This window comes from Candoia aspera, chromosome 8, assembly GCF_035149785.1.
Source record: "Candoia aspera isolate rCanAsp1 chromosome 8, rCanAsp1.hap2, whole genome shotgun sequence".
NCBI classification, from domain to species: Eukaryota; Metazoa; Chordata; class Lepidosauria; order Squamata; family Boidae; genus Candoia; species Candoia aspera.
The window spans coordinates 62,013,996-62,041,817 of record NC_086160.1 but is presented as its reverse complement, the minus strand read 5'-3'; the positions used below and the strand labels follow the sequence as shown (position 1 = coordinate 62,041,817).

General features: G+C 37.2%; 1 protein-coding gene across 2 annotated transcripts in view; it reads left to right on the top strand.

Annotated features, from left to right (window-relative positions):
• GRID2 (glutamate ionotropic receptor delta type subunit 2) overlaps positions 1-27,822 on the top strand; it is a 984,963-nt gene that overhangs the window by 229,446 nt on the left and 727,695 nt on the right. The window contains exon 2 of one of the 2 annotated variants that reach the window (XM_063310079.1): positions 9,596-9,751. In XM_063310079.1, coding sequence (XP_063166149.1) covers positions 9,596-9,751 — 156 coding nt within the window. Of the gene's footprint in view, positions 1-9,595; positions 9,752-27,822 lie in introns of those variants that run through there. The other variant, XM_063310080.1, reaches the window with a different exon arrangement.

Sequence of the window (27,822 nt, the reverse complement as noted above, 5' to 3'; positions counted from 1 at the left end):
AATTCTAAAGTCCCAGAGCACTTTGGCTTCTTTGTTATCTATTACTTTGTCTATTTTGTGGTATTATTATTATTATTATTATTATTATATTATTATTATTATTTAAATTAAAATAACTAATAGAGACCAGCAGAAATGGAGGCAACTTTCCATTGAATGTGGGAATAACTTTTTCTAATTCTTTATCCTCTTTTACTTTTGCCATTGTTGGCATTATAGAATCATCTACAAGACAAGTCAAAGGTAATTTATTGCATTTGTATCTGGAAAATGATGTGGATTTGTGTATGTAGTTCAAGTGCACATACCTTCTATAGCATGAATCTAAACAAAAAGTTTCATTTGATTTTGATTCACTCTGTGAAGGCTTTGCAGAGATTGTTCCTTTTGCAAATGCTAGCACAAATCTCAGTGGCAGAACGGGATGCTACAATGCATTAAGAACATCCCTTTTTCTTTTAATGCTTGTTTTTGAAAAATGAGAATTTTAAAATCTTTTTTGAAGGGTTATCTTGCAGCAACATTGTCCTTAGATAAGGACCTCTTCCTCTGGAATGCCCTGCATCCCGTCTTGCTCAAAGACAATATTTTTTGTTGTCTTCTAAATAATTATTCTGACAGGTAGCTAGAGCTGATGCTGCAGGTACTATATGCAAATCTATTAAGGTGAGCTTCAGTGTTACAAGCTGGGTCTTTATTCTCTTTGTCAACATGTCAAGTTGCTTAATATAGTTGAGGCAGGATTGTAAAACAGAGAGAGAAAATGTAATTGAGTAAAGCACCTTCTTGTAGTCAAGTAATTTATAAAGGGGGGGGGGTTGGAAAACTGACACATCTGTGATTGGTTTGCTGTAAGTTTGGGACAAAGGACGTAGGAAATTATCTTGCTCTGCTTCATCAGCAGAAACAGATGATTTGGTATGCGTGGATGATAAAACTATCCCTTCTCATTTTACCGGCTTTTAAGCAGAAGTGACTGCAAAATTTTAGCAAAGAGAAAAGGCAAGGTCTAAGCCTGTATTCAAGGATCAAGAATAAGTATTCTTTTTTCTCCCTTCATCCTATAATGGAATGTTTCTTAGTTGCACTAACTATAATTTGTTGTTATGTCTGAAATTATCAGTGATGATTGTAGTGGGCAACACATCTGAAGTTGACAAAGTAGGACCAAACATGGAGAAAAGGTATTGAGGATCAATACAGTTTAGAGACTCAAAAAAACAAAGCCTGAATACTGCTAAGTATGGACAGACAATTATTAGCTACCTGAATAGCAATATTGTAAAAAATCTATTCCTAGGTTCCTTCAGGTGGTAGAGGAAGTTAAAATTATGTTATATATAAACAATAAATTCAAGGCATTGTAAGCAAGCAAACAATTTTATAGAATAAGTACAGTAAAATTTTAATATCCAAACTAATATAAGATGCAGCTAGAACATTCCTCTGGAATTCTTAAACATTTAAGTCACATTTAATGTAATGCTTTAATTTGACAGGTAACATAACATCTTCATATACAGTATATTTTGATCACAGTTAACAGAGAATGAAGGAACTCTTTCTTCTGTCCTATAACTCAATGCCCACCCCACTTCCCATAGGAGTATCAGGTCTCATAATAATGCATTATCAGCAGTTTGGAAAACACCATGTAATTGAATTCACACACTGGAACAAACCAACTAACAATGTCATTGGGGACAAGAAGCAATCATATTAAGCAACATTCATTAGAACATTAAATGCCTGAGAGGTTTTTTTTAAACATGCCAATAATTTTGATCTATTAGAATATCAAACACCCAGGTGCAATATTTAAGTCTATATTAATTCATGTTGAATAATGTTTGTACATGGCCACTTTCTCATTGACATGACTATCCATGGCTATTTTCCCACGATATTTTTATATTTAAAAAATGCAATACTTAAGTCTCTAGGATTTTCTACTTCTGCTTTCTACTTCAGAATTGGTGGCTTGTAAGTGACCATTGTAAAATAATACGTTATAATCTTATAGTTTTATTTATTTATTTGCTGAATTTCTTAGCCTCCCATCTCACTTTTCCAAGTGGCTCTAGGCAGCATGCAATAGGATTAAAAAAACGATAAGATTCCACAGCGTGGGTGCCACAGCAGAGAAGGCCCACTGCCTAGGGCCTGCCAGATGTAGCTCCCTGGCCTATTTCACTGGTTTTGGTTCCATCCTTGGCCTTCTTGTCCTCTCAGTGGCTTTTGATACCACCTATCATGGTATCCTCCTGGATCAGCTTTGGGGGTTGGGTGTGGGCTGCACTGTGTTGTGCTGGTTCTCTTCCTTTATCTGGGACTGATTCCAGTCAGTGTTGATGGAGGGGAGAGGGCCCACTGCCTCTGCTTTGTGAGGTTCCATAGAGCTTAGTCTTCTCCCACTTCTGCTTAACATCTGCAAGAAGTTGGTGGCTGAGATCATCTGACAGCATGGTGACTATACTGATGATATCCAGCTGTATATCTCTACCTCAACCACCCAAGTGATGTCGTGGAGGTTCTATATTGGTGTTTGGAGTCTTTGGAGGTCTGGATAGGGAACAACGGCTTCAATTCAACCCTAGCAAGAGTGAGTAGTTCTGGGAATTAGGGGCCTCTGGTGCTTGGGACTTTCCATCTTTGGTTCTGGATGGGATTAAACCATCCAGAATTAGTGCACAATTTTGGGGTCCTGAACTAGCAGCTCCTTTAACCTTGGTCACCTCCTGTATGGACTAAAGCAATGCCCTTTACATGAGGTTGTCCTTGAAGAGCATCTGGAAGCTGCAGCTGCTACAGAATGCAATGGTGGGGGCAGTTATGTGCATTGCTAAATCTGTATATGCTATACCTCTGCTCCACAAGCTGGACTGGTTGCCAGTATGCTTCCAGCCTTAATTCAAAGTGCTGGTAGTTACCTATAAAGACCTCAATAGCATGGAGTCAGGCTATTTGAGGGACCACCTCTCCCCAATTACATCTACCCATTCCATTAGGTCTAGCAGGAGAGGCATGCTCCATGTCCCATCCATTAGGCAATGCCATCTGGCAGGACCCAGCAAGACCCAGCAAGAAACCCTTTCCTGTCATGGTTCCCATCATTCCCCCAGAGATAAAATTAGCCACAATCCTACTAGCCTTCCACAATGACATGGTTGTGTCATTGAGCTTGGGGGTCTGGATGTATGGCAGAACCCATACAATGGCTGTGTTGATTTATTGGCTGGTTGTTTGACTTTTGCCTTGTTGCTGATTATGTATGTATTATTCTTATTGTTTTTAACTGCTGTTAGTCACCCAGAGACATGTATTTGAGATGGGCAGCCATATAAATTGAAATAAATAAACACATCATGATCCTTACAGTGAAAATATACCTGTTCATGGCTCCAGCTAGACATGCCTTCTTCCAATTTACAGCATTGCCATTCCATTCCCCGTTAGACTGCATGTTAAACATGTTACTCTTGCCAGAGGACTAACCTTCTGCTTTCAGGTGAATTGTTTGAAATTAGGCTGAGGGATGCCTGAGTTAAGACCAAGGGCTACATATTGTCACACAGGGATGAATAAACATCTCAACTATCCAGATAGTTTTTTCAGGAACTGATTTTCTTGGCAGAAGGCTTACTTAGAAAACACAGCTAGTTTAGTTTCTTTACTGCAGTAAAGAATGAAGCTAGGTAGAGGTAGAGAGATAGAGATGTCCCTTCTCACCCTTATGGGTAGTATGTGTCTTCCTCAATATCAGGTCCTCTACCAGAGTTGAGGGTTCTGAGCACATAAAAGATCAACATTCTGCCATAAACTGAGGTCAATAAGTATCTGCTGCAGATTTAAACTCTAGGCTTCTTCCTCCTGGCTTTTCAAGACAGGGTGAACTGCATCATAGTAATGAGATGTTTTTCCTTCATTGTAGAAGAAGTGTTGCAGATCTGTGTTGCTGTTGCAGTGTTGTTTTTCTATCAGTATTCTCCCTTCCATATGTCCATCTAAGAAGCTGGATGGCATATTTATTGCTCCATTTCCTGTAATTGCACAGGTCAGCGCTGTGGCTTCCAACCAGACTGAGAATACATTCAATTTCCTACTGTTCCCTCCTGAACCAGGAATACACCCCTCCCCCAGCAAAGTGGAATATTTGAATAATTGAAAGGCCTATCCAAATGCTGACTTCTAGCTGGAAGCAGCAGACATGCCAGGTTTCCTTGAACAGATCTATTTGCTTTAAAAAGCCCAAGCCACTGCAGTGTAATTACACTGACATTAACATTAGATCAATTTTAATTTTTGACCTAGTCCTATCATTTTCTTTGTCATGGCTTCACCTCCACACCATGCACAGACCATGTGAGGTCATTAGCCTCAAGAGTACATGCCTCTGAGGTAGAAAGATAGGATTTTATGTCATCTCACAAAAGGAGGTTGAAGCTATTTTGTTCTAGTTTGTACTCAGCTGTCTGATAGTTGAATGCTTCTTCAATAACTTTATCATCAGAATATGTTAGTGGGATCCCCGTGGTGGATATCAGTCTAAACAAACCAACAAAGACTGTTTATTTACTGGTCCAGAAGGAAGTCCTTTTAGAACTGTGAGAAACCAAAATAACTTTTTAGAGCTAATAGTAAATGACTCTCACCTTTAAATGGTGAATATAGATATTTTTTTCCCATTAGAGAGTTTATTCACAACAGCTGTTGCCAGGAGTTTACGATGCCTTCCTGGAGTTATGTGAATCTACTCTGTATGTAAATAAGGAACTGGCAAAATGATGGAGGAATTAAGGAGCCGGAGAGGAAAGATGTAAGCTCTCAATTGAGATTTGCAAGGAAATGACAGGCCATTGAGATGGAGAGGCATGGAACAGCTGCTCCAGATGGCAAGAGAAGTAGAAAAGAAAATTTGTGGGTCAAAGTGGAGAAAGTTTGTGTAGGGAATCTGCTGGCACCAAATGAATAGTGCTGGCAGGAAAATTGATGACATACTGTAGGATACAGAAAAGAGACCATGATAAATTAAGGCAGTGAGGCTGTGTTTTTTTTTTTTTTTTAAATCAAGGATGTGACTGAGAACATAGTGGTCTCGAGCGTCCTAATAAACTGTTTTGACTGATCTGTGGAGGACTTTCATTATAATGCAAAATCTGTAATATTACAGAGATGAATGAAGGACAGGATGAACTGGATAAGAACAAAATTGTATCCTGATATTTTGCACATTGATACAGGACAGTTATTTTCATATTACAACCACCCAGAGTCCCCCTTTCAGGAGAGATGGGTGGTGATAGAAATTTGAAATATAAATAAATAAATAAATGAATTTTCCCCTGCAATCAGGCACGGTCATGTAGCATAGGTTGATTCTAGGGAATACACTGTTATAGGGAATAGGAAGAAATGCCATCTCAAGAATTTTGGACAAGAAAGAGTTAAAGAAAAACCTGAATTTGATCTGTCAATCAATCTAACCTATCAATCTAGATATTGGGCAGAGACTATGAAAACCTGAGAAGCTCAAACTTTGAGCAACCAAATAGGAATATGAAGGTTTCCTTCCCTTAGATAAGCTTTAAGAATGGGATAGTTTGTTTCTGTGTTTGTTTTGCCTTTTCTTTTATGGAAGAAGTAGGAGCATCTCTTCTTGGCTAATTTAAATACCCCAAATCCCCAGGATTCTAGGACTGTAGATCCAGAATAGAAAATAGAAAACATAGCAAACTAGGAACCAGAGGAAGGTAGGTGCAAATTAGAGTGTGGGTTTTGATTTATGGAAGATTATTTATTTGTTGTATGGATCCTTAATGGTGAAGGGAGTCTGAGGTGTGTGTCTTTTTAGCCTTTGTTTCATTTGATCTGCCTGTGAAAGAAATCATCCAATCTCTCTGGAGCAGAAAGGGCTATAGGAGAAGGGGAGATATGCCAAAACAAAAAAAGCCTCTTTCCATCTTCTTCATAGAATGTTTCAGTACTATTTTGTACAATTATGCTAAGTTTCAAAGAGGTGATTCACTATAGAGAAGCACATTTACAAAGCTGCTTGTGAAGTACTGTGGTTCCTTTCTTTCAGTCTGATTTTGACCTCCTCTCAGCCTTCTCTCACAGCACTATTTCAAATATTTTCAGGCTGAGCAGCTTTAATCATCCAGTATGGAAACACTGCAGCCAGCACTGAAGGGGAGAAGCCTTTAAGACTATCCAAACTGTTTTTATTAAGGTAAACTGGCTGGTCCTTTTGCTTCCATGGCCTGAGTCACTTCATCAAGTCAGTCTATCCCATTTTACAAAGGGTTGTTTTATTATTCAGGATCCAAGTGAATATACAAAAGTGGTAATCTACTGTGATGGAGTAACATATGCAAGCAACTCATGCATCAGAATTGTGTAGTGAGCCATAAATACAATAAAAGGATTCATTCAAGAATTAAACAACTAAAGAAAACCATAAAATATGCTTCTTAACCAGGCTATTGTTTGGTCTATGGCAATGTTTCCCAACTACAGCAACTTCCATATGTGTGGACTTCAAGAATTCTTGGACAGTATGATTATTGCTGAGAATTCTGGGAATTGAAGTCCATGTATCAGAAAGTTGCCGTGCTTGGAAAACAGCATGGCTAGTCCTTCCAACTGTCTCCTTGTAGCAAGAGAAGATGGATACTGGAAAGCTAAGCTGTTTGGGTGAAAAGCATATGCTTTGCCTTTCAACTTTACATTAGAGAATCCTCCAGACCAGAGGTTCCCAAACTTTCTTGGTTCATGGTGTGCTTAGTGTCTCAGTAATGTTTTTCATGGTGCTACTAGGCTAAATAAATACCTAAAGTTCCATTATTTAAATAGTTAGGTCCAAACAACTAAATAAGTATTTATGTCCAGCAACTTAGTAGCCATTTGAAGAAATAATACACACAACTTGAAAGAAAAAAAAATCATTCTTAAATAACCACAATTACTTATTAATGGGATGCATGCACCTGTTGGTCACTGCACAACTTCTCAAACCTTGGAATCAGATTGGACACCACACCCTCATTTCCAGTTCCACATTGATTTTTGCACCATACTTTTCATCAGAGCAACTGCCAAAAACCCAGCTTTGCCAAGATATGACATTGCAAAACCAAGCTTCACAAATGGATGTTGGGGAAAAACAAATCCCACAGTGCCCCTGTGAGTTTATTTTCAGGGTCCCATCTGGGAACTGTTTTCTCTGGAAAACAGTGACTTTCCATTTGGAGCAGTCAGATGCAAAGGAAGGACAAACCTGCTTAGCTTTTTAACAGTTGAGAAGGAGGATTTTCTATTGATATTTTTTTTTAGCCTTGCACAACATGTCCATGTCATTGACTAAACTCTACATCATCCTAGAAGATGGCCTATTAGCTTTAATAGGATATAAAATATATAGTGTTCCAGCCACTATAATGTAGATTAGTAGCATAATGTCACAATTTCTACATAGTTCACAACGGTAAAAATGTCTATCAGCTTTACACCTAAAGAACAATATAATTTCCTGCTACTGTCTAATTACCTTTCAGGAATTGGCAGTGTGCCATTGATTGACACTAGCATACCCTCATCAGTCCTAAATAGTGCCCCAAATATAAAAGAAAGAATAACTTTTTTTAAGTGGGTAAAATCTCATGGGTTTGCCAAATTACCTGTACCCACATGATATCACAAGCTTTTGAGGATGAGATAACCCAAATCTCATGCTATAGTGTGATCTTGTAATTTGACTACTTTTGGCACCCATGCCATTGAGTAAAAATCCACAGTGGAATTCACTGCCTGAAAAAACCACTGATCTTTGATGCATAATGTATTGGTGGGTGACCTGAGCACCAACTGAAAAGCCTTGGTAACAATAAAAAAGATGTGTATTATTATATAGTAAATACTTACAGTAGGTCACAAATAATGGCAACACCTAGCTGATTTGGGCCAATCATGAAAAAGATAAGCAAGATCTGATTGCTTGCCTGGATAGGAGATACATAGGAAATCCCAGAGCTGTAGCTGGTTTTGGCAGCTGAAAAAACATCCCAGAAGTAGGAATATTAAACTGTGTCTTTATTGTTTCCAAGAAAAGAAAGCCAGTTTAGTCTATTGGTTAAGGCACCAGGCTAGAAACCAGGAGTCTGTGAGTTCTAGTCTCTCCTTAGACATGAAAACTGGCTAGGTGACTTTGAGCTAGTCACTCTCTCTCAGCCCAACTCCCTTCAAAAAGTTGTTGTGGGGAAAATAGGAGGAAAGAATATTAGGCATGTTCCCCACCTTAAGTTATTTATAAAAATAATAAAGGTGGGATAAAAAATCTAAAAAAACAACAATATAGATGTATGCATGTAGCAATGAGAAGTCATTTTGCTTGACTCAAGTTAAACTTTATATTTACGTTACTTAGATTGGAATGCTAATAGACATATAGATTCTACTGCAATTATATTGTCATAAAGTATATTCTTACCAGGCTGTGCAGGATTTTGGTGAGGTTGCCAGCCACATTGTCTTTTATTGCTATTTTATCATCTCTGTTGGAGGAGATAATGATATTTTGTGCTGGCATCTCAATCTCCTGGCTCTGTCCCTATGCTAATTGAAGCAAATCTTCATAAATTATTGCATTGTGAGATATCTTCCTTATTTAGTCCTGGAATATCTTGAACACAACCCAAAGTTAAAAACAAATTTCTTGGCCATGCTGAAATGTGAACTTAATAAATGCAATCTTGCATCTCCTACCACCAAAATAACTTTGTGTCATAACTTTATTGAACAGTATCAAGGATCTGAAATGCAAATGAAATTAGGACAAGGGCAGATACTCCTTAAGTGTATCAGGAATTGTTGTGGTTATCCTGGTTTGAATTCCCAGATCTGGACTTATATCACTTGCCAATCATAAAGAAGTCTATGGATACCCCCTAACTATTGCACTCCATGATCTAGATGAGGAATGGGGAACAGGTAGCCCTCTGGATATTGCTGCACTACCATCTCTTTTTATTTAATCATGCTGACTGGTGCTACTGGGAATGTAATCAGGAATATTTAGAGCCATACAGAATCAAAAAGCTGCCTCCTTCCTGCCATCAGTAAGAGTTAGGATGCCCATGTGACTGTTTATCATCCAAGTGCCTTGGGCTTGTTTATTTTATAGCGTGACCAGGCTACTGATCAAAATGTAACCCAATTAAACCAAAATAAAACAAACAAACAAACAAAACAGATTACAGCAGCTAAAGTGCCTTCAAGGTAGGTGAAAAATATATAACAGCCCATTAGGAATTCCTGCTTCAGAAAGGCTGCTAGGTAGGGCTGCATTAAATTGAGTAGGTATGTAGCCGTACTGAAGATGCAAGGAGGTAGGAGCTGCCTGCTGAAGATTCGCCTCCTGTTCTCTGATTTGGTGAATGTCTACATTCTTTCTACAACATCTTGTCACTGCTGATTTGGAAAGAGCAATGTTTATAAATCCTTTGAATGTGGGCAACATGTATCTCAAGTGCTATGCCCTGAATGTCTTTGCTCTGTGTATTTGCTGTCACTGATAATGACCATTATCTTCTTTTTTTAGGGGCAATATTTGATGAATCTGCAAAAAAGGATGAGGAAGTGTTTCGCATGGCAGTTTCTGACCTCAACCAAAATGATGAAATCTTACAAACAGAGAAAATCACCATATCTGTGACTTTTGTGGATGGCAACAACCCATTTCAGGCAGTTCAGGAAGGTAGAGTTTCCAAGGCTGATTTATTTCCTTGTTGTGTTTTGGTTACATTTGGAATTCTTGCAAATTAAGTCCTGTTGTAAGGAGTTAGCTTTGGATTTGGGATGACATTTTGTTGTATTCTGTAGAGACTGTCAAATTGATGAAATGTTTATGCCTAAATGACAGTGACGTGGCACAGCAAATGTTGCTTTTAATCATAATAATTAATTAGGGAACTTTGAGGCATCTGACAGAATGAGCTCTTTTAGTCTGTAGAAAATGATTGAACATGATTATCAAAAAAAAGTGAGAGAGATTCCTTTTTCCTCTTAAATGCCATGATATTTATTTTGGTCCAATGCCAGGGTATTCTGATGAGGAAAGCATAATTTTAGGGCTTCTTAACATGAATAAATGTTCAGATGTGCTGCATTATCAGTACTGTGATGGAGTGTGAGAAGGAGAAGCAGGAGACTGGTGTCCTTGCTCATTTTATGGTAAGCCAATAAAATTTAGAAGAGTTACAAAGCTACATTTGTCCAAAAATAATGAGGATTTCATCTGTCCTGCCACCTTTCCAAGTTGTTAATATAGTTCAAGTGCTGTTATACATAAATGAGGGGTCACTGTTTTCCTTACATGGCAGTGGCTAAAAGAGAGATGATTTATTAAGTTCTGATGAAGTAACTGCATTTAAGAATTTCAACTTTCTATAGCATGAAAAATTCATTTTTATTAATATATCCAGAAATGTATGTACCATGTCCTAGTATTCTGCATTATGCAGAGTCCCCCCTTTGCGGGGAGATGGGTGGTGGCAAAATTTGATAGATAGACAGACAGACAGACAGACAGACAAAAACAATACTGCATTGGTGGATTGTTGGCAAGTAAATGGTTTTGATTTCTGCTTTGTATAAGTAATTACTAGTACTTTCCTACATCTCTTTTAAATTCAGATGGATTTACTCTTGTTTAAAATGGAACTGAAGTTGTTAACAACTATTATAAGTCCCAGTGATTACAATAGCGGTACTTTAAGTGTATCTAAATTTGAATCTACTCATACTGTTTTGTGTTATCTTATTGCATGGTGAAAGAAAACAGAATAAAACAAAATAGGCTCCTGTGAGTAAAGCTTGTCTGTTTCTGTTTTGTTTGTTGAACTTGTAGCTTTTACAGTTATCGGTGTGTAATTATAACAAACATGGCTCACTTGATATTCCTTCTGGAGGAAATGTGGTAATTTGTCTATTATACCATGATGAAACTAGATGGCACAGTTGGTTTTCTCCAAATACTGTAATTTAGGGTTTCATGGACTTTAATTTGGGGGTTTAAAGTAGGTATTTCTATGGAAGACACAAGAGGAGGAGGATGTGTTTTCTTTGTGACTAGTTGCTAGATAACCTGCTCTTCTTCTCAGTTCTATCACAGAATTTTGAGTGAAATTTAGTAACTTGTAGGAAACGAATAATGGGATGAAAACAAAACCGAAGTGGTTGATCCCTTTTGCTTATAAACTAAATATTATTGTTGATGCCTTATTAAGCTGCAGTGTCTTTAGACTGTGGTTTGCACAACAACCACATTCCTTATTTTAATAGAATAATTGCCTTATATATAAACAAGTCCTATGACATTCTCTTGGGAGTTTTACAGGAAAGGTATTTTATTGAACAGATTGCTCTCTTTCTTCCTGAACAAGTGGGCATCCTTTTTAATCTCCTTGTGTAAATTATTATGATACCCTGAGGCCTCTTCCTCTCCCACAGAGATCTCAAGATGCCTAGTTAATACTCCCCATTTGATTTATGAAACTTAAGTTACAAAAGTGGGTAATTTTTATCTTTTCATGGACTGGGAAATATATTTTGTAAGTAAAACTAGAAGTCATCTCAGGAAACAAATGGGTGTCTTACAAAAATTTAAAGTATAAAATGCAATACCTTTTAAAATTAAAATAATTCCCTTAGCATAACAAACCATGGTGAAGTTCTACCCTTAACAGCTGATGGAGATCAAGGCAACCATTTCTGGGCTGCAAAAAATCTGGACAATGACTAGATGGGAGCAAACTCCCTCTTGCTCTCAGTGCTGCCATCTAATAGTCATCCAGATTTTTGCAGATCAGATTTGGTACTCTAGTGGAAGCTGTTAGCCCTTTGAGGTAGTACAGACAAGAAGCACAACAACGAATACTAGTTCTGTCTTTATTGTAAGGTTACATTAACAGAATCGTGCAAGACTGAAAGAATTTCTCCCCTCTTTTCCTTTTGCTCTCTGGAAAACTGGGGAGGGTCCCTTCTGAAATGCTTCCCACACCCCCTCTGCTTCTGTGGGCTGAGATACCTTTTGCATGATGGTTGTCTAGTCTGTGGCTCTTCCTTCTGTCTCCCAAGGTCATTCCCACATACCATTACAGAGGCTGACCTGATAATGCTTCAGATTAAAAAACAATGAGATTTCTTGTATCTCTTATATGGCAGTTCTCTGACTATGCTAAGATAATCTAGTTTGTATGCTGATAGAAAAACCAAAGTCGAAAACTTTAAAGGACTCTCAATCAAATCTTATGCTCTTTTATATGGAAGTGGGTTTTATTTTGCTCCAGACATAGAATTGTATCTTACTTATGTAATTAATGAGTTGTATTTCCCATACTTTTCTTTGCAGTAGTTTATTCTAATACAGAATCTTTTGAAGCCTGAAACAAAAAACAATATCTAGCCTTTTCTGGAATTTAGAAACTGAATTATATAAATTATATTCCACTACACAGTGCAGTGTTGCTTTTCTCACTAGATATAGCCCTCCAGGGATCAGAGGCAGAGGACTTCTCATCTCCTATTCAGTCATTTTATATGATGGTGTTGGGAATTAAAATGGAGACCTACATATCTTCTGGTGTGTGTTTCTGTTTAACCAGAGGTGATTCCTTTGTGTTTCTCTGTGTCTCTAGTACCATTGTTCCATAATCACAAAATACATAATTGAACATGCTTCAATTTAACCTTTTAGCTCCTTCAGAAACTGTATTATTGCCAAAAATGCCAGCACTTTTTTCCTGAATATATTTCATTAAAGCAGTGTAAGCTGCTTTTAAGTGAACAAGTTATGGCTGCATTATTATCCGTTGCTTTGTAAACAGATCTCCTTGTACTCCACCTTTTGTGAGCCAGACTACTCATTTGCCCAAATGGAAGCAGGCCATCCGAGGACTGACAGGTGTAAAATGTTCATCTATGTGACTTTAGAAGCAGTAGGGGGAATCTTGCTAGAAGCATCAGAGATGGGAATTGGGAGAATAATAATTGACTGTTAAAAATGCTGCAGGCTTTATTTTTAACTTTATTGATTAGAATTCCTTTATTATTCATTGCTGTTCTGTTTATTTGTTTGTTAATCAATATTTGTCCTGCTTTCATATTCTTAAATGTATCTGAGTGATTTTTGTAAATCTCAGTTATTGTCAGTACTGTATTTAAAACCACTTTTGGTCAAGCTGAATAATCACTATTATAGCTCTATACATGCTCTAAGGGCTCTCAGGATTTTTTTTTCTTCCAGTATTAACTTGACTGGAATGAGATACCTGTCCTGAACTACAGGAAGTAGAGGAATTAATATTTATTTCTTATATATTTATTGTATTTAACTGGTACTGAATTTTATTGGTACTGAATAAATATTTATTTATTATGTGTTTGTTGTATTTAATTGGTACTGAATTCTTTGTTTTATTGTAAACTGAGTCCCCCTTTTGGGGGGGGAGATGGGGGATGATAAAATTTTATAAAACAAATAAAATCAAGGCTCCTGACAAAATTACATCTGTACAAACAAGAGAAGAACGTCTGCATTTGTCTCCTTTCTATGGTTGGGAAGCTAATTAAGAGAATCATGTGACACCTCCTTGTTTTCAGCATTTTTTTATAACATTCCTATAGAGTCATTATCTGTATCATGATCCAGATTAAATGAATTTGCTTCAACGGCACGTATCAGCAGAAGATCTCCTTTACTGGGGATCTGGATCTCCTGTAAAAATTTAAAGGATAAAGGCGCTGAGGATTTAGACTGTGCTACGTTGGATTGGCTTACCTCTTCCTCCTGACCTGTTTCAATGATCTCAAAATAGGGCCCCACTGGCACTCGTAGTCCATGTTGGAAACATTACTTGCTCTTCAGTGAAAGGAAACATAACAGTACAGCATAGTGTCTATACAGCATAGGTTTTTCACACCTCTAGCCAAGCTTTAACTATAAAACACAGAATACAGCAAGTCATCAAACATGAAATTAAATGTGCATGGTTGAAATGAATTCAACCAGTTCAAACCCAAAATCTTTCTTTGTCCCATTTTTTTTCGTCTTTATGACAGGTCAATTGCTTCTTTGGATCCTCAGGGTAGTGACAAGGACTCTAGATTTGCAGGATCTGCATACAATTTTTAAAATTAAAAAAAAAATTGCAAAAACAATTCGATCCCATGTCCTTACAGTATAGCTATGCTTATTTATGATCTCAATTTACTTTATTCAAAGGGATAGAAGGCCATAAATATTAATGTTTAGAATAGGTACATCTATATTATATATTTCTCAGCACAAGCACATCTGTATTTCTAAACAATTTCTCTTGAATAGCGACTCTGCTCTTACATAGCTAAACCAAGCAGTTCATGTGGGTTACACAAAGTGGTTTGCATTGATTAAATAAAGATCAGAATGTGCACAGCAGTTTTCCTACTGTATATTCCTTTTAAACAAACAAACAAAAAAATTGCACATCCATGTGGAAGGAACATTTGGGCTGCAAAACTCTGGATGAATTGGTAGGTCCTGCATGCCATTGCTGTCATTTAATAATCACCTGGATTTTTGCAACACAAAACTGGTGTTTGCAACATCAAGACAGTTGCATTCATACAAGTCTAGCCCATCATGTCTAAAAGCAATTGGTTATAAGATGGTTATTTTCACAAATGAATCAGAATTTCAGAATTGGATGAATGTAGGAATGAGAGATGCTGTATTTAGAGATGAATTGTATAAAGCACAGGTGACCAAAGTGTTTTTTTTAAAAATCAAAGAACTTCAAAAGTTGGAAAACAAGGACAACATTACTAAGGCAATTGTTGTCAGCCCAACTAGGTAGACCAGACCAGGAAATCAACTTCATAGGAAGACTAAAACTACCTTTATTGAGATTGGCTGTAATACAGAATCTTGCAAGTCCAATTGAGCTGTATCTCCTCTTCCTTCTTATAGTCCAGTGAATTACAGAGTTATTTGCCTGAGCCCCTTCCAAATGTTATCTCATTCTGAACTTTTAAAAATGCTTCAGCGTCTTTTGCTTGGGCGATGGTTCCTTCATATCTTCATCAAAGTCATCTTCCTTAATCTCTACACTTGTCTTGATTTGGAGTCTAGAAATAGCTATTTCTGCCCAAGCCTGTGAGATGTAGATGAGATTAAAAATATGTTTTAAGCCACCCTGGTGGACACTTCCATTTTCAGAATAACGTTTGTAGCTATTCTTCTGGTGAGAGTGCTGCTTTCTTTCCAAGATCTAGGCTATCATATATCATTAGCTATCTTGTTCCTTGCTTTACAGCATTAGTCATGGAGCAGCAGTGCAAATCTTAGCATCACCTGAGGCTTGGCTAGATGACTCTTTATTCCCTTCTGTGGGCTTAGCAAAGGAAACCTCCTCCAAAAGCCTCTGCAACCTTCTGACTTTCACACACTTCAGAGTTTTAGCTCTTTTAACTTGAAGCTCTGATCTGATCTAAACTAGCTTTTACAGAGCCTTTTAGGAATATGCCCTAACACTAAATTTCAATGTGTGCATTTTTTACTATTACACTTTTTTAAAACGTTAAAAAAAGTCCTGTTTGGGGATGATTTTTATTGGATCTTTAATTCTTGACTTCCCTTGGCATTGTCTTCTGCTGAGTCAGACTATTAGCCCATTTAAACCATATTGTTTGATTGACTGTAGCACTCCAGGGTAACAAAGAACTGGGTGAACTGAACTTGGCACTTCTTTAGCCAAACAATGTGCTATGTCACTGAACTATGGTGATTTTTCAGTTTTTACCATATATTCCTTTAGCATTACAGCTTTCTGATATTTCTGATCTTTTAGCATTCTAGAAGGGAACTGATTGAAAAAAATAAAATATGGGTTCACTGAAAATGCAAGGATAATCCAAGGCAGTTTCTAATTTCATAAGACTAAGTAAGGCATTACTTAGCCCTAGGCAGGCCTTATTAAATTTGGAGTACCAAATATGAGCACACACACCTGACCCCAAGTTAACCTCAATTTCCTGCAGTGGATGTTAGCCTCCTCAAGACAGCAACATGAATACAGCTGGCCATGCATGACTTCCACACAAGCCAGGACTTTGCAACATCATTGTCACTATTCAGACATAAAACAACACATGTACAAAAAGGGTTTTCCTCTTGCAGACTTCCAAATTGAATGTATGGATGGGCTTATCAGGAGGGGTTTTAATAATGTCAGAATGGTGCAAGAATCTGTGGTTTTAGAGTAGAATAAACATTGGACCAGAAGGAACATGAGACATCAGTGGGAGTTGAGAGAGGTAGGAATTTGGGAAGAGGCAGCCCTTTGGGGACATTCAACTCTTGAAGCTTCTTGCAAAACCCTATTTTGGACCACCACTTGCATAGCATGAGATTGGATCAGAGCTCTGGCTCATGTCCCAAAGGGACACTTTGCTTTGAATGCATCTGGAAACCTTTCATGTACTACTTTTGGAATGAATTTCCTGTGCTTTGGGATACAGTCAATTTAGCCAATGTTTTGTAACAACTAGCATGCCAAAGCTAACTGCAGGGGCTTGATATACTCGCTTTGTAATTCTTTTTATAGCATACCTTTCTATAAATAATGGCAAATTTCAGTAGTTCAAGTTCATTGTGCTTGAAGAATAGGAAGAATAATCCTGCTGGTTTTTTTTTCTTTCTTACATTTTAAAAAGTATATTAGGAACAAAGAAATAATGATTCAGGTTATTCAATGGGATGCTAATTGAATCTCCTCTATTTTTTTTTAAAGCTAGAGAAGAACATAAGACAGTGAGCCCCAGCAGTATAGGATTTCAGCCCAGAGTAACAAGGAGCAGAGTAAGCAAGGTTTGTGGGGCAACAGAATATTTGAAGGTCACTGATAAGGTTTCTTTTGACAAAACTTTTATGATAGAAAAAATATGGGCTGGTGTATAAAGCTCCTCTAGCTGTTTGGATCTTGAAGCAAAATGATGACAAGGTTGTCCTTTCCTGTTTTCCTCATTGCAACAGAAAATGGTTTAAAATCCGCACATTTCATGGACTGCTAAATTTCTGGCAGATGCAATGAGGATTTGGACTTGATGCTTGGATTTGAAGTGCTGTTTATTAACTGGTGCATGTTCAGGTTCAGATTAAACCTTTATGAGATTGCAATTCCTCACTGCTTTTCAATTTCATTTTTAGGTATGGTTTCTTATTACATAATAAAATGTGTTTGATTTTTTTTAAAGGGATATATTCATGTTTAAGAGTAAGAGCAGGTTGAGCAAAATCTATTTTGTTGAGCAGAATTTGAAATGTAAAGCATTTGGCAGAGAAGTGGAAGAGAGAGAATGTAATATATGCATACTGTATTGTGTATTGGCCCAAACCCTCTTAAGTCATTTTAAAAACTTTAAGTTCTATATATACTGTAAGGAAGAGGAGCATAGACATTAACTTCTATAGCAGAGGGCAGTGGTCTTCAGAAGGCCAATTCATACGTTAGTGGAGGCTCTCCCCATACAATTTAGAAACCCATATTTCTAAACTGCATAGGCAGAGAATCCATCACAAAATGCCTAAACTGGAATAGCAGTGTTAAGCTGTTCTAGCAAAATACCATTTCGTTTTTTTTAAAAAAGCACTTGCATTCTTGGAATGAAAGAAGAAGGCTGAAGCAAATATGGCTCCTCTATACTACATTTTTCTCCCCTCAGCTCTCTTCTTTTCCTAATTGTTTAGTACCCAGGTCCCTATTTCTGCACGACCTTGCAGTTGAGCTTTCTTTCATCTCTTCCCAAGGGAAGATATGAGCCCAAACACAATAATTATATGGCTCACAGTGATCCAAATATACACCCCAACCACAGATGCTGAAGAAGCTGAAGTAGAGCAGTTCTATGAGGATCTGCAGCACCTACTGGACAACACGCCTAAAAGAGATGTTATTTTCATCACGAGAGACTGGAATGCTAAGGTGGGCAATCAAATGACACCTGGAATTACAGGTAAGCATGGCCTGGGAGAACAAAACAAAGCAGGACATAGGCTGATAGAATTTTGTCAAGACAACTCACTCTGCATAACAAAAACTCTCTTCCAACAATCTAAGAGACAGCTTTATACATGGACTTCACCAGATGGACAACACCGAAATCAGATTGACTACATCCTTTGCAAACAAAGGTGGTGGACATCTATACAGTTGGTAAAAACAAGACCTGGAGCTGACTGTAGTTCAGATCACGAACTTCTTCTTGCACAATTTAGGATCAGACTAAAGAGATTAGGGAAGACCCACAGATCAGCTAGATATGAGCTCATTAATATTCCTAAGGAATATGCAGTGGAGGTGAAGAATCGATTTAAGGGACTTGACTTAGTAGATAGGGTCCCGGAAAAACTATGGACAGAAATTCGCAGCATTGTTCAGGAGGTGGCAACAAAATACATCCCAAAGAAAGAGAAAACCAAGAAGGCAAAATGGCTGTCTGCTGAGACACTAGAAGTAGCCCAAGAAAGAAGGAAAGCAAAAGGCAACAGTGATAGGGGGAGATATGCCCAATTAAATGCAAAATTCCAGAGGTTAGCCAGAAGAGATAAGGAATTATTTTTAAACAAGCAATGCACGGAAGTGGAAGAAGACAATAGAATAGGAAGGACAAGAGACCTCTTCCAGAAAATTAGAAACATCAGAGGTAAATTCGAGGCAAAACTGGGTATGATCAAAAACAAAGATGGCAAGGACCTAACAGAAGAAGAAGAGATCAAGAAAAGGTCGCAAGAATATACGGAAGACCTGTATTGGAAGGATAACAATATCGGGGATAGCTTTGACGGTGTGGTTAGTGAGCTAGAGCCAGACATGTGAGGTTGAGTGGGTCTTAAGAAGCATTGCTAATAACAAGGCAGCAGGAGACGACGGCATCCCAGCTGAACTGTTCAGAATCTTGCAAGATGATGCTGTCAAGGTAATGCGTGCTATATGCCAGCAAATTTGGAAAACACAAGAATGGCCATCAGATTGGAAAAAATCAACTTATATCCCCATACCAAAAAAGGGAAACACTAAAGAATGTTCAAACTATTGAACAGTGGCACTCATTTCACATGCCAGTAAGGTAATGCTCAAGATCCTGCAAGGCAGACTTCAGCAATTCATGGAGCGAGAATTGCCAGATGTACAAGCTGGGTTTAGAAAAGGCAGAGGAACTAGGGACCAAATTGCCAATATCCGCTGGATAATGGAAAAAGCCAGGGAGTTTCAGAAAAACATCTATTTCTGTTTTATTGACTATTCTAAAGCCTTTGACTGTGTGGACCATAACAAATTGTGGCAAGTTCTTAGTGGTATGGGGATACCAAGTCATCTTGTATGCCTCCTGAAGAATCAACAACCAGGTAGCAACAGTAAGAACAGACCATGGAACAACAGACTGGTTTAAGATTGGGAAAGGAGTACACATCATGTGACATGCTGGGCTTGAGGAATCCAAGGCTGGAGTTAAAATCGCTGGAAGAAACATTAACAATCTCAGATATGCAGATGATACCACTTTGATGGCTGAAAGTGAAGAGGAACTGAGGAGCCTTATGATGAAGGTGAAAGAAGAAAGTGCAAAAGCTGGCTTGCAGCTAAACCTCAAAAAAAACCAAGATTATGGCAATCAGCTTGATTGATAACTGGCAAATAGAGGGAGAAAATGTAGAGGCAGTGAAAGACTTTGTATTTCTAGGTGTGAAGATTACTGCAGTTGCTGACTGTAGTCAGGAAACCAGAAGACACTTAATCCTTGGGAGAAGAACAATGACAAATCTTAATAAAATAGTTAAGAGCAGTTAAGAAGATGCTGATGCTAGGGAGAGTGGAGGGCAAAAGGAAGACTGGCCGACCAAGGGCAAGGTGGATGGATAATATTCTAGAGGTGACAGACTCGTCCCTGGGGGAGCTGGGGGTGTTGACGACCGACAGGAAGCTCTGGCGTGGGCTGGTCCATGAAGTCACAAAGAGTCGGAAGCGGCTAAACGAATAAATAACAAAAGGTCATACAGGCTTAAATTGCTTTGCTTAGCTGTTTCTGTTTTATTTGTGTATGTACATATATGTATGTATGTGAGAAATATTTCCAGTCTGAAGACATCAAGTATAGGAAAGATGATGCAACCACTAATAGAATTTGAGATAGATAGATAGATTTATAGATAGATAGATAGATGTTTCCCTCTGTCTTTCTTCCTGCCTCTTGATTGGAATACTACAAGATACCTCATGCTCAGCCCTATCTAAAATTCTTGGCAGACTAAGATTGCAATCAGCCATGTACTGTACTTTGAGTGTTGCTTGATGAGAAGTTGATATTACTGAAATCCCCAGGTGTGGGCATTGTGTGATGGGCACTGTATATATTTTGCTCCAAAGGGATCAGCCAGACAGGTGAACTGTGAAGCAGGCTATTAGCTTTTGAAATTGGCTTGAGTGAAAATTGATAGAAGACGATTCCATGCCAGTCTTGTAATAGACTGACAAGGTCCTCTAATGCTCAAGCTGCTTGTATACATTTTCAGTGCAAGGAATGATAGATTCTGATCATCTGTATTTTCTATTATTATTTTAAAAATTCCAGTTGGTTAATCTGTTTTTGTTTATTTGTTTGTTACTACATTTCAGTTATTGTTGCAATATTTTAAAATGAAAAATTGAGGCCAGTATTAGTCTTAATTGGTAATCAAATTTAGAACAGATCTTGTAGCAAAATACTTAAATGAATGAGTATTGTGGGTTTAACCTTATCAAATGCCTTGCATTTAGCCAAGACTCCCTTGTTTTCCATTTTTCAAACACAGGCTCTAACACTTTGTCCCTGATCTTAATTCCCCTAGCAACATAATATCCAAAGTTTGGATATCCCTAATATCCAAAGTTTCTCTTATCCAAATTCATTGCATTTCTTCCTGGCAATTCCAAAATGATGGTACAGTACTACTTTTAATCCATATGATTCATGATTATGTGTCATCAAGTCCGTGTCAGCTTTTAGTGACCACATAGATTTTCTCCAGTAGATCTGTCTCCAACCTAGTCCTTTAGGCCTTCCAACAAGACCTAATCACTACCATAATTAAGTCCATCCACATTGCTGGTAGGCATCTTGTTTTTTTCTCTTTCCTTCTTCCTTTCCCAGCATTATAGACTTCTTAGGAGAGCTAGGTCTTTGCATAATATATCCAAAATATGATAATTTGTAACTTAAGTGAGAACTCTGGATTGATTTGTTTTATGATCCATTTGTTCGCTTTCTTGGTTATCCATGGCAGGGTCTCTCAACCAGGGTTCCATGGAACCTTCGGGTTCTGCAAGAGGTCACTAGGGGTTCCTGGGAGATCACAATGTATTTAAAAAAAAATATCAAATTCGGGCAACTTCACATTAAATGATGTCTTGTACATCTTTTTTTTTTGTTCCTTTCTGTACTACAGAGTAAGTTTTTCATCAAGAATTTTGCTGTCCTAGAACTTCCTAATCAAATGCAAAGCAGAAGAGATCTTCCCACCCCCATTATTAATTGGCTTTTCTTCTTAGAATCTATTTCCTGTCTATTACAAGTAATACACATGCTCATTCATTCATTCATTCATTCTGTGTGCACTTCGTTGCAGGGCAGATGTGTAATGCTTGGCTATGATACAACTTGTGCTAATGCAACCAAGGCATAATTGCCTTTTAACCCCTTTCCCTGCCAGATGTCCATAGTCAGAGAAATAATGATTGCAAAGATTTTTTTCAATGTCAGGTCTCCCCAAGAGATTGGACCTTCCTTCTAAGCCTTCAGTAGAAATCACCTTATCCATTCTGTGGCTCAGGTGAATGCTACCCAAAGGCAATAAGATTTTACTATGGAAGCTCCAAAGATGTTCTGGAATTCTTTCCTAATGTCACAAACTTCTTGTACTATAGTGCTACAAGCTGGCAAGCAATATCAATGACTTTTGTCTTTTTTAGGGTTACACCCATGGCCAGATCTGAACTATGGATTAAAGATAGCAGCAGTTCAACCCAGTTTGGCAGAGCATAGTTCACTCTTTTGAGATGGGAGACCAGAGTAAATTATGAAGGTTATTTCCTAAGGTGCTAAAATGAATTGCATTTTACCATGCTGTTTATTGTGGAGTTTATTTTATGCAGACTATATCAAGTAATTGTTATAATATATTGATTTATAGAAGTATTATGTGAGGAAAAGAGATGAGTTATCATAGACAAATCTGCAAGGAAGAAAAAATGTTTTATTAAAAGACCAATCATATATTAAGAACAGAAAATATTGTATTAGATATATACACGTACTTTGATAATATTTGTATTAGATAAGTACATATAGAATTGTAATTGTTTACTGTTATAATGATGTATTAACATGTTTTTTTTTTCCTTTGTTGTATTTCACTTTTTTGTTAAAGCACTTTTAGGTGTTTCTTTTTCCTTCTCTTCTTTTTGTAATTAAAAATTAAATAAATAATTAAATAAAAAGAACAGGAGATGTTTTTATTTTTTAAAAGAAATGTTATTATCACTTTGTAATATCAATATAGAGCTTTTTTTTTCAAAGAACTACTGATTAATGTGGATATAGAATGGAATGAACTTGGAAAGTAAAGTTCATTCCATACTGTTTCCACATCAATCAATAATTCTTCTTTTTTTAAAAAAACTTATATTGATATTTTATTTTTCCCCCAAAACCTGTCTTTTGTCAGAAATACACATTTTTAAAAGAAAATTTGATACGTGCTCAGCCAAATAGTGTATCATTTAATTTCATCATCAAGTATTTCAAAAACTGACAAATCTTATGAGCTACAAAATGTATAAAACTGCAAGAACAGTCCTGCCCAGCATTTTAATCCAGCATTTTGTTTCAACCAGAGGCTTCTGGGGTGTTCAGAATCAAGAGCTGGAAACATACCCCTCCCACTGTTTTTCCCCTGCAACTGGTATTTGGAGGTATACCACCCCTAACATGGAGATAACACTAGGTTTCAAGACTGATAGCCCATGATAGACCTGTCCTTCAACCCTCTTTTAAAGCCACAGATTAATTATGACTGAAACTTTTGCCTCTTCTGTTCCATTATGCATGTTCTGTCTGATCTGCTTAAACTACAGTATAGGTGAACAAGTTTTTTGAGTGGCATTGGGGTCATGGCTCAAAAGGTCCAGCAAAAATAAATGGGAGGGGCAAGACAAACATTAAAAAAAAATGATGCCAATTTTTGGAAGGCCTTTAGGGTTGTATTCAAAATGTTTGGGGGCCATATGTAGCCTTTGATGTTGAAGCTGTACAACTTCAACCTAAATGATGAAATAGCGGGTAAGCCTAATGACAAAACAATGACAAAACTTTGGGAAACTTCTCATATACTACCAGCCTCTAATTTCAAAGAATAATTTTCTACAATGAATACTTGTGTCAGCACCTGATCATTCAAGCATTCACACAATCACAGTCAGGAGGCTGGGATTCCTTTAACTGTTTTAATGAAGTGTAATGAACGGTACAGAAGGCAAGCTGCGAATAAAGATTTCCCGCTCAAACCTAACTTAAAAACTACATTCCCTTAGTTAGTCCCCTTTCCCATGAAACCATGTCACCCCTCATCCCATCCAGTTGGTATTCCTGGCATATCTCAACCCCATGTCCTTGATGTCCTCCATAGCCATAACAAACCACTTCACACTCCAACTTCACACCCCCTCCCATCTGGCGACACGGATTCCATTCCTTGGAGAAGGAAACGATGGTAGATGCTCCAATAAAGGCTTTTGTAAAACCTTTGATTGGGGGGATCTGACAACTTGGCTGAGTTCTAATACCCTCTGTAATGTTCTTTTAGGTTTATTTTTAAGCCTTGAAAGCACATTATAATAGATTAATTCACTGCTTGTTTCTGCTCGCATATAAAACAGATGAGCATTACAGAGTATAGATGTGGTGGGGGCATTAGTTCTTCAGCAAGACAGAAATTAACATAGATTTTTTTGGACTGATCAGGATATGCAGTTTGCCAATGGTATTGGAGGAAACTGACATTGTTTTAAAAGTAGGTACAGATGTTGAGCTTACAGTAAGGATTTGTCACTGGAGAAAATATATAAATGACATCTAAAGTTAGTTAACTCTGAACCATCCCTATAGCAAAATCTAAAACCCTAGGGATCTCAGAAAGGATTGTGTTCCATGAGGACATAATTTTGCCTTTATCTGAATAAAAAAGTTAGCATTTTCTGTGAGCAGATGTTTTCAGCATCTTTACTAAGCATATGTCAAATCAGCCACAGCCAAGAACATTTTGTATGGTGACATGAGGTCAACTGCATTCTCCATGGGAAGCAAAGGTACTGTAAGAGACTCATTTTATCTTGCCCTTGCTTGCCTTGGCAAGATTTAAATCTTCATTAAACACCAACTAAAGGCTAATTACCATAGTGCATACAGCAGCCCATTAAACACTCTCATGTGGCAATCAATTCATTTGCACTCAATCAGAAGGCATAGCATTAACACATGCACAATATATAATTTACTTAGCCATTTATCTAGTTTTATCAATCTGTTCAATTCAGTCAAATTTATGAAATAATTTATTTCTAAGGAATTGCTCTGTGATGACAATAAAATAATGTTGTGTCCATTACATGTTATAACATTGTTTTTTTCCTCCTCCCCACCCCAACTGTTGCACAGTCAGGTCATAATGCATAAGTAGTAGGAAATATGAGTTTTTGAACTCAGTACAAATATAACTGGGAATAAATCCAGTGGAGTTTGGTACTGTGTGTGTCCTATAATTCCCCTATCTTTGCCATTTTTTTATTTCTTTCTCCAAATGTATATATACTTTGTTCTTATTTTGTATTTGCCCCTTTTTATTTTTATTTTTAAAAATACTATCCTGGGAACCCCAGAAATACCACTGGGGGATGGTCTGTGATATCCTAAGCCTCACTCTATTTTTTTGCATAATTTTATTCCTTTTCCCCTATTTTTAAACATTGTTTTTTCTGTTTTGTTTTTTAACAGGCAACATAATGGTCAGGGTTTGATCTGTGTGATTATGTGGATCAGCTACCTTCACTACAAGTTCAGCATATGTATATTTTTGCTGATGTCAGGCCATCTATTCTGTACAATGTATTTTTGCTGCAACTGAAAATTATTGGTTCAAACATTTATGATCCCATGGTTGCAGTAATGAGGACTTGAAGAAATAAGGCTAGACCTACTGTCTTATCCTAGACAGCCCCATCAAAGCATTCTAAGCAGGAAGCTTGAACTAGAATTTTGCATAAATTTTGCATATGTTTCTCAGTCAAATAATGAATTTACCTGTCTCCACAAACTCTTTTTGCATTTGAGGACAGAGGGAAGAGAATTATCAAGAGTAGCCTGTTCTCCTTTTATAAATATAAACATACAAGGGGTTGAACACCTCACCAAGTTGATGAATATGATCAGAGAAAATACAAGCCTACCAAGATTAAGGCAGTTATGGGACATAACCAAAGAAAGTTATGGGAAGGGACAAGTGTGTCTGTGTGTCTGTTTTCAGTCTGGTCCTCTTCCATTTACTTAATATTGGCAAGGGATTGGAAGTATTATGCCTGCACTGAAGCTGGCAATTGATGTGATTTTTAGAGGACACTATGGACTGTTGAAATATTGCTAATAAAGAAAATAAATTCAAATCAAAGCTCAAATCAAGTGTAAGATGACACTGACGGCTCCTCCCCTCCCCCCCTTTTGGAATGCTCTCGTTTAAGCCAACATTTTTCTTTTCCTTTATGACTTTATATTGTGGGAGACCTTGAGCTATGCTTTCCATAGTGTGTGTATGTGTATATATACTCTGTGTGTGTGTGTGTGTGTTTCTTTGACCCACAACAATCTGAGGGCTACAAATACATTTCAAAAAATTTATTGGGCAGCCTTGTATATGTCACAGAGGAAAGGTATTACTCATATTTCAAGAACAAAAATACCTTTTCCCTTCCACCAGATGATCTTTAGGTCAATAAGACATTCTTTCAATGGTTTCCTAGACCTTCAGAGTAGACAGAAAACTATCAAGAGCTTTGTGAGAAGCTGCTATATATTAGACAGCAGCAAAATAGTATTGTATGAGATAACATTTTTTTTTTGCCAGAACAATTTAGGAAATAAAACAACTCGGTATTGCACATTAAAATCTAGCTTACTTGCACACTACATTTTTATAAACTGAGCAATATAAAAGCACATGTGCACATTCTCTCACACACACATTCTTCACTGCAGGCGTGAGGAACCTGTGGCTCTCCAAAAATTGTGAGGCTACAATTCTCAGCAGACCACTCAGCATGTCTAATGGTAAAGGATGCTGAGACTTATAATTTGGCAAGGGTCACAGGTGCTTCACCTCTGCTTTGCTGCATCATCAATATATACATGGCATTTCAATGAGTAGAATAAACAAGAGAGTTACCTATCCAAGGAGTTTTGGAAAAAATCCTTTGGTTCCTTGCATTAATATTTGTCTTTAATTAAGTCTCTTGCAGATTTACTTGTAACAGTGTAAAGAAAACCATGCAAATAAGGTTCTGCACCATTGCTTTGTAAAAGAAATAAAACAATTATTTGCCACAATCCTGATCCAGCAGCCCTGCCAGTAATGACAGACATTTTGTTTTCTTTTGCTCAGGGCTAAAATTAAGCCAGTTTTGATTAGTAGTATCCACTGGTTAAATCCCTCCATGGTCTTTTGGGGGCTTCAGTGGAGCACTATTGTTGTATCTTAAAAGAATTTAAATGTGATTTGCTTATCTTCTAGGAACATGTAATTAAAGTCATCCAGTTTATCAAAGGAATCCTTAAACAATAACATATCTATTTTAGTTGAATTCATAGACAGAATTATTAAAGAATGCATTATGGCACTTGTAGAATTATTTGTTATGCTGGGGGAAAAAATCAACTTGGCTTCCCCATTATAAAGCTCTTTCAAAAATCCTTCTGCAAAACATTTCTCAGTAAAAGATTTCTCACGGGCTTTAAATTATATAATTATATCTTATAGAAACAATGGATGGTTTTACTCTAGGGCACAGCAATCTAGTTCGAAAGGGAAGAAGCACAGCACTTCCTCATAGAAGAATGGAAGATCTGATATTGACCACCAACCTGCAGAGCTTTACAAGGATTAAATGTATATATATACCTGGTTGAAATACTATTAGAAGCTCTATGCATCTAGATACTGGCCCCTTTGAAATCAGCTTACACTTTGCTATGAGTTTGCCCTAGGCATCAACAGAATGCTGCTATTCTTTTGGTCCTAACAACCTATAACTTAGAAGGCAACGTTGACAATATCTTTCAATGCTTGGAGAAGCAAAGGCCATTCCCATGCACATTTCTAAAGATTTCTCATTAAAAGTGACATGTGGTCATTTGTTTCTCCTGATCTCTTTACTGGATATCATAGATGAACAGATTAAGTAGCTGCTCTGTGGATATCCCCTCCAATGTTCCTTTTTTTTTTTTTTTCTGTACAGGAGTAAGTAGTTGTGCCTCTATGAAATAGATTATCCAGAGCTTAATTGTAGAAGGTAATCGAGAATTTGAAATTAGAAAAGCTTCCTATGCAGTTAGTTCTCATTAACTATCAGCTGAATGAAATAACTGCATGTCACTGGACTTTGAATCAAATAATATTAAAAGTAAAAAGAGCCTGATTTCCTTTTAACT